Raw genomic sequence first — 7979 nt, forward strand, 5'->3', positions numbered from 1 at the left:
GCAAGGAAAACTTGACCATCCTTGAAGCAGTCATTCGGCAGACGGGTAGGTACGCCTCCGAGCGCGCCGGACGGTGCAGTGTGTTCTGGGGCGATCAAATCTTCGTTCCCGCCGCGGGTCATGGAGCCAGTGGCAAGCATCACGCGGACATCCTGGCGTTCATGGGCCCGATGCCTACGGCAGAGGAGTGGCGCGAGCGAGGGTTGGAAAAGTACGGCTTGATCGCCGTGAACGAGGCGAACGAGGCGACGCAGGTGGAGAAGGTGAGTTACGATACTGCGGCGGAATTATTGAAGTCGTTCGGCTCCGTCGCCGGTGTCGGTCCGTCCCTCGGCTCGTTCTCACTCTCTGCGCCGTTGCTTAGCGGCTTGCTCGAAGAGTTCAAAATTGAAATCGCAGGTAAGACAGCGAAGTTCGATAGCGATCCGCACTTCTGGATGCCCTTGACGCTCAGTAAGGATGCTTACGTGAAGGTTATGTCGACCAAGGGCGAAGCCGAGGAACAATCGTCATCGCATCACGATCGCATGCAGGCGTTCCGGGCGAAGCTTTTGGCCGCACACCCAGACAAGGGCATGTTTGGCGCCATAAACGTCGGCGAGGGCTCGTATTGGTGGGACTACGGCTTGCTCGCCCTGTATATGAAGAACAACTTATTGGCGCTCGGCGATAGTGAAGAGGCCAAGTCGCTGCGTTTGTATCTCGGCATCCCCGAGGGTGCGAGACGTGTCGACGCGCAGCTCGGCGCCACCAAGGTGGATGAGTCCACCGTCGTGCTCGCTTCGAAGATCGACGCCGGTCACGTCGCCTCATCCGTGGTCTCTCACGTTCGCACGAAGAACGCTGATATTTCCAATTCACTGCTCGTGAACGTTACAGCGAAGAACATTCGTGCACACAACTGCGTGGTGTACAACGTTGTGGACGAATCCGATGAGGGACTCATCTTGCCTGATGGCGCTGTCTTCACCAATGTCTTCATCCCAGCGAAAGGCTCGGACGATAAGCACACTAAACTTGTCATGAGTTCCACGACCGCCACGTGCGGGGGCAAGGTATTCAAGTCCAAGCTCTCCCAAAATCCCTACTCGTTCAACCAGGTGTATGAGCTCAACGCCGACACGGACGTCGAGCGCGCGTACGCTGCTGCGAAGGCGGCGCACACCGAGGCCGCAGCCAAGCACTAAGATAGATTCTCCCTTGAAGTTCACATCGCATTGTTCATTTCTCCAATTGCGCCCTCTTTCGTCTTCTCATCAGACGCGCGTTCGTCGCACACGCGTGCTATCAGCGCACAATAGGAAGTGCATCGTTGTCATCGCACACATTCCGCCTCGACGCTGAGCGTGTGCCGCGACCGTTGTAAAAGAGTGCTGAGCGTGCGTATTATCGTCGCTGCGTCGTCGATGGACGCGACCTCCACGGACAGTAGCGTCACGCCCTTTTTGAGCAACCGTGGCGTCCGGAGCGACTACGCCGTCGTCTCAGCGACGGCTGTGCGTGATTCGATGTGATTCGATGTGATTCGAGTCATCGTCTCCTGGCATTGCTCGATCGATGACTCGCTCGTTCGCTCGAAGCGCGCGACTATCCGTGTCGTCGCCCTCGTCGTCGCCCGTCGTCGTCGCCCGTCGTCGTCGCCCGTCGTCGTTGCGTACTGTTTACGCGTACAAATTAGGCACCAAACGAAGCGAAGCGGCACCCCGACGACGACGAACGACGACGCGTCGTCTCGATCAAGCGCGCCGATTCGGCGTCAATCGATCGTGATCGTTCAGTCGCGTCGAGTCGAGCGTCGCGTCGCGTCGGATCGAGTCGAGTCGAGCGTCACGAACCGAGGATTGTTTGATCGATTGATGTAACCGCGCGCGCGCGTGTAAATATCATTCAACGCCAGACGCACTCGCGATGGCGTCGACGTACGGCGCGGTGGGCGCCGACGTCGGCGACGAAACGGACGCGCTGTTACCCATCGGCGTCGACGACGACGGATCCGGACGTCATCGCGAACGCGGTCGACGGGGACGATGGATGACGATGCCGAGCGCGGCTGCGTTGATTTTGGTGTTGGCAACCACGGCGACGGTGGCGTTTTACGCCGGCGCGAGAACGACGACGACGACGACAACGATCGAGCGGGGACGGTTGGGTGCGTTTGCGGTCGATCGGTTCGGGGATGGGGCGAGCGAGACGGGCGCGTCGCGACGAACGACGGCGTCGCTGGGTTGGTGGTGGGACGACGTGATTGCCGACCTTGAGAAGGAGGTGAACAAGTGGAAAAATCAGGCGGATGAGCTCGCGGGGAAGGTGCGAGGCCTTGAGAAGCTCGTCGATGGTCTCCACGCGGAAGTCAATAGTTGGAAAGACAAAGCGATACGCGCGCGCAATGATGTGTCCTTCTATACGAGGTTAGCCAAGGAACGTCTGGAAAAGTACACCGACTTGGTGCGCTCGACAGACGTAAACCAAGTTTTAGACTTGGTTCCGGGGATCCGCGACACGGTGGAGAAATGGCATGAAGAAGCTTTGAAGTTTGAACAAATGGCGCGCGCGCACACAATGGAAGCGCTCGAGAGTTTGGACGCGTTTTCAGACGACGTGATGAACGCGATTGACGACGCGCAGTCTGCGCTCGAAAACGTTGCAAACAATCTGGAAAGCGAAATTCGAAAACTTGTCGAAGGTGCGATTGCCCCGTTCCTCGGCTTGGATGTCGAAAATCTCGCCGGTGCGATCCATGATGCGTTTATGAAATCCTTCAATCACGTCTCGAGTGCATCCGCCGCGAACCTTGGGTCCAAGCAAGCGCACAGAGACAAACGACGCGCTCTTGTCGAAGTGCGACGGGATTTGGCAAATGTGTTTCGGGGAGAAACCGTAGAGTCCCGCGTGTGGACGAGCGCGCCGACGCTTTTCGGTGACGAGGCTCAACGTGCGTCGTTGGGTGCGAGTGACGATTCTGGCGACGGACCTTGCACTGACATTGGATTTCAAGGCATGGACGATTACGATTCGCAGAGTTACCTCATGCCCTGGCCCGAAAAGTTTAAAGATGACGCCCCAAACCCAATGTTGATCAAGTTTCCACATCTCAATATGCGAACGTGCGCGAAACTTACAAAGTTGCACATTCCCAGGACCGTGTCTACGAAGCTTTCGAGCGCCTTCCAGCAGTTGGTATCCAATTTTGTCGACGAAACCATTTCGAGTACTGGTCTGTTAGATTTTATCGATGACGTAAAAAAGTTGGGTGACGGCACATTTTTCGGTGGAAGACGTTTACTGAGCGTTGACGAGAAGCGAGACTTGCGTGCGTTACAGCTCAAATACAAGGATCAGCTTGCATCGAAAGAAGACGAGGTATTCGAGCGTATCTCGCAACTTTACGATCTCTTGCTTGACCCGTCCACATTCAACCGACATCGCGCACCCACAGCGTCGACGAGAGACTCTGCAGAACAAACACGTGATGCAGCCGACCTCGGGGTGAACTTTTCTCGGTTACTCGACCGTTTCACGTCTGATTTGATGGCGGCTTTAGATGAGATGAAAGGCACAGAGGTTAGCGCAGAATTTTCTCTGGGCCTCGCTTTCACCGCGGCATTCAAGGCTGAACACTCCATCTTTCACGACGGGGAAATATTGAAGGACTTTTTCAACGTGACTTCGAACTCGGTGTCAAAAGTCATGAACATTCCCATCGCCGGTCCACTCCTCGCGTTGGTCGCGGACTTGGACTTTTCGATCGATATGCCGTACTTCTTCCGAACCGACATGAAGGGAGAAATTGAATTAGAAGTCGAGATAGACTTTCCAATCTCTTTGACGCTCTCTCAAACGCCCTCAGTCACCGCTGGTACGCCGTCGGTTCTCGCGCAAAGCCCGGCTTCGGGCGCCGTCGTGTCCGGACTTCAAGTGGGCCTCGTCACCCAGTTGGGTAAACTTTTCGTCGGGTTGTGCGCTGGGCCGGTATGCGCTGGACCACAAGGGTCGGCGCGACAGGATGTGTACGTTGGTCTCGACGCTTTCGTCGCACTGCAAGAAAAAGACGTCATGTGCCACGAAGAAGGCGCAAACACGCTGATCGCGATGTGGACAGATTGGGATTACAGCGCGGCAATCAAGAAAGAATGTCTCTTCAGTTACGCGGGTATCGGAGGGTATTTACAAATCCCAAAGACGCAAGTCAGCGCTGTCATTGCCATAAAACCTCTACCGACGGACGATCCGGCTTCGCTTTTGAATTCTGCCAAGAGCAAAGTTGAAGACGCCGGCGCCGCGTTGGCTGAGGGCTTGGAGCACGGCGGCGACGCGGGGCTGTCGGCAGATCCAGCAATCATCGTGTACGACTTTAGCGACGACATATCGCGAGTGTACGACAGTGAGGGTGATTTCCACGTACAAGATGTGTTTCATGCGTGCTCCGAGAAGCAATCTAGCGATGCAAAGGTGTGTGAAGAGGAGAGTACGTCGCACATTACGTGCTCGCTTCCATCCGCAGTCCCGGCGGCGCAAGTTTCCAGCATCCGAACTGAACCCATCGCTGCCGATCGCGTCGTCGTCAAAAAGCGACTTCGACTCTTGGACACGTGGACAGACGTCGGGATCCGTGGCGACGATTACTTGAGAGTTGGTGCGTATTTCGTCACCTTGTTTGTGAACAACCACGCCGCAGGTGGGAGGCAGTGGTCTGAGACGTATTCGGGAATTATGTCTTGGAGCCACTTTGACACGACAAACTCCAACGACGCCGACGAGGTCGACCTTCACGCCGCCGGTCACGCACGCAACGATCAATACATTCGATTACGTGTTCTTCGTGAAGTGAATGGCAAGTTGACGCTCCAAGCTGCAGCGACGACGAGCACCTATTCCGAATCGACGTACTCGTTTACGTTTACTCGCGCGTTTTTGTATCCACATCCCCAAGCCACGTTGAGCACTTCAACGAAAAGCGGCATGGATGAAGTGATACAAAAGACGCGGACGTTTACGCTCGGCGATGGTTGGACGGATGTCGGCGTGGGTTACGGCGACTTGTCGACAGGCACCTACGTGGTCATGCTCTACGCCGCGTCCAACTGGGCCGTGGGCGGCGGTCAGGCCACGGAGACTTACAGCGGCATCATGTCGTGGTACTCTGGCGGTACGAACAACGGTGAGAGCGATGAAATCACCCTCCACGCCGGTGGTCGCGGGAGACGCGATAAATTGATTCGTCTCCGCACTCGAAGAACGTGGAGAACCCAAAATTTGGGTCTTCGTCTCGAGGCGAGAATCGAAGGCGGCACGAGTGGCGACGCGATGTACAACTTTCACTTCCGTCGGTTGTTCCCTCGTCAGCTCTCCCCGCTCCCATCGGACGTTCCGAGCGGAACTGGTCTCAACCAAGTCGCGACTTTCGTCAAAACGTTCGAGTTGGGCCTCGACTGGACCGAGACGGGCATCCAGTTCGGCGATCTCGCCACGGGCACCTACGCGCTCAACCTCTACGTCCACAACACGCACGCGAGCATCGATCAATGGATGGAAACATACTCTGGCATCGTTTCCTGGTACGCCGCGAGCACCAACTCACCCAACACCGACGACGTCGTCCTCCACTCTGCTGGACGCGCCAACGGAAGCAAGCGCGTCCTCCTGCGCGTTCGCCGCACCGGCCGCTCCGAAGCCCGAGGTCTACAGCTCGACATTGCCATCGATGCCATCGACCGCGTCGAATCTGCATCGATCGGCCGCGGTAACGGCAACGGATTAGGCGGAGGGCGCGGAAACCTCGCCCCCGCCCCCGCGCACGCGTACGAGTTTCACTTTAGACGCCTGGCGTAACGCCGCTCGTCTTCGGTTTCGTCCGTCAGCTCGCGTGAAATAACTCCATACGTCCACCGACGATGATCATCATACTTATAGCAACCGACGCGTGGGTGGTGCGGCCTCGTCGCGTCGCGTCGGCCTACCGGTAGGTACCAGTAGGCCGCAAAAAAATATCTCGGCACATATTGTATTTTCGAAAACCCTTGTAAGAATATTTACGCGAGTAGCACACAAAAGTCGCGAAGTCGTTACGCGACCGACCGCGCGAGTCACTGACTTGCGCGATCGAACCGACCCGCGCGACGGCGACGATCGCGACGCGGACATCCACCCCCGTGGTGACCTTTAACGCGTTTTCTCGTGTTGACACTCGCGTCGCTCGGTGCGTTGGATCTAAGTACGCACATTGATTACATAACTACGAGGACGACAATAACTCCGTGAACGCCAGCTCTAAGTCTAACATTTCGCGCACGTTGGCTTCACAACGCGTTCTGGAGCCTTCGTCCGCATCAAGCCAAGCGTCATTAAACGCCTCCACGAAGGCGCATACAGCGCGTTGGAATTCGATGCTCGAGTGCAGCGGCCATACCCACTTGGCATATAATACGCGCTCCGCGCTCGCCCCGTCAACAAGCCCACTCGCGACTTTTTGCACGTCTGCGTTGACGACGCGCAGTCCCCAGGACAAGTACAGTCCCTCGGCGATGGCGACGACGGCGATGCGCGACAACCAATCGCCATCATCAGCAATACGCCGCAGAAATTTCGACATCGCCATCGACACATCTTCATCACCTATCGCTCGCAGCGAGTCTACGTCATCCGCGTCAATGTTCCACAGCGTGCGCAACGACTCGCGAAACAGCGTCGCCTCGCCTCGCAGCAGCTCGTTCAAAAACCCCCCTAGGCACGTCTTAATCCCAAATCTCGGCGCCGACGCGAGCGCGCGCGCGAGCAAATCGATGAAATCCTCCACGAAGACGTAATCGCTGACGAAGTAACGCTTAAAGGCGACGCGGAACCCATCATCCGCGTCGACGTCGTCGCCCGCCGCCGCCGTCGACAGCGCGCGCCAGTTGTCGTGCTCGCGCACCGCGCGCGCGCGAGGCGTATCGAACACGAGTCGTGCGTACGGCGTCTCCGCGCCAATCGCCGCTCGCCAGCGCGCGCGAAGCTCGACGTCGACGTCCGCCACGTCACCACCGTCGTCGTCCATCGTCTCCTTCGCCTTCATCCACGCCACGCCTCGGACCCCACCCACCGCGCGCGATCCCACTCGGCGCGCGGACAGCGGGCTGTTGATGATTCAAGGCGAGCGCGCGAGGTTGGCGTGATCGACGCGGCCGCGCGCGCGCGATGTGCGGTGCGGACGCGGATTGATTGGGACTTCGTCGCGACCCATCGCCCGTGGACGCGCGTGGGTGGTCATCATCAGACTGTTTGCTCACACGTGAGAGAGCAGTTGTGTGCGATTTTCTCCATGGTGAAAACACCCGCGTGTGTGGGTACACAGACACGCGTGGGTGGTCATCATCAGACTGTTTGCTCACACGTGAGAGAGCATTTGTGTGTGAATTTCTCCATGGTGAAAACACCCGCGTGTGTGGGTACACCAACACCGCCTCTGGTTGATGAACTCGCGGACGGTCGGTTGTCGGACGAGTGCGTCGTGTTCCAGAGATGATGTTGGTGTGCATGCTGCAGAGATGTCGCGCGTCGAGAGCACAGCCCTCCGCAGTTCCATTGTCTCAGCTCTGACGCGGGCGTTTTTAGTGCGTGGTAAAAACACCCGCGTGTGCGGTTCTGTCAGAGAGGAAATGGAAATGGGGAGGGGTGTGTTCTTGTTTGAAAAGAACAACACATCTTAGCTGCAAGGGATGAACCTCAATAGATCGTAGCAGCAAGGCTACTCTGCTATTTACAGTACCCCGCAGCGCATTTAAGTCGTCTACAAAGGATGTATCGGTCCGGCCGTTCAAAATTGCGGTCGCAATGCTATTCATAAACTATACGTAGTCGGTTAACGACGGACCGGTAGATAGTGCTCCATCGAGGACTGCTTCTAGCTTAGAGGCGTTCAGCTATTAGCATGTCTCACGTAGCTTCGCGCCATCGGCTTTTCAGCCGAGCGCAATACCAAATGTGAGAACGGATGGTTCCTC

General features: G+C 57.0%; 3 protein-coding genes across 3 annotated transcripts in view; 2 read left to right on the forward strand and 1 right to left on the reverse strand.

Moving 5' to 3' along the window:
• Positions 1 to 1187, forward strand: part of OT_ostta12g00770 (unnamed product) — a gene marked incomplete at both ends in the record, with an annotated part of 1623 nt that extends 436 nt beyond the window's left edge. The window contains one exon of the mRNA XM_022982820.1: positions 1 to 1187. This exon is cut by the window's left edge and continues 436 nt beyond it. Coding sequence (XP_022840045.1) covers positions 1 to 1187 — 1187 coding nt within the window.
• Positions 1188 to 1908: 721 nt separating this feature from the next.
• OT_ostta12g00780 (unnamed product) lies at positions 1909 to 5829 on the forward strand (the record flags this gene model as incomplete). Its single annotated transcript, XM_003082179.2, has 1 exon — positions 1909 to 5829. One exon carries the CDS (start codon positions 1909 to 1911, stop codon positions 5827 to 5829), a length of 3921 nt encoding a protein of 1306 aa, XP_003082227.2.
• A 403-nt stretch (positions 5830 to 6232) lies between these two features.
• Positions 6233 to 7033, reverse strand: OT_ostta12g00790 (Haem oxygenase-like, multi-helical; the record flags this gene model as incomplete). Its single annotated transcript, XM_003082180.2, has 1 exon — positions 6233 to 7033. The coding sequence occupies one exon, from the start codon at positions 7031 to 7033 to the stop codon at positions 6233 to 6235; it is 801 nt and encodes a 266-aa protein (XP_003082228.2).
• Between the last annotated feature and the right edge of the window lie 946 nt (positions 7034 to 7979).

Source organism: Ostreococcus tauri, assembly GCF_000214015.3.
Source record: "Ostreococcus tauri WGS project CAID00000000 data, contig chromosome 12, whole genome shotgun sequence".
Lineage (NCBI taxonomy): Eukaryota > Viridiplantae > Chlorophyta > Mamiellophyceae > Mamiellales > Bathycoccaceae > Ostreococcus > Ostreococcus tauri.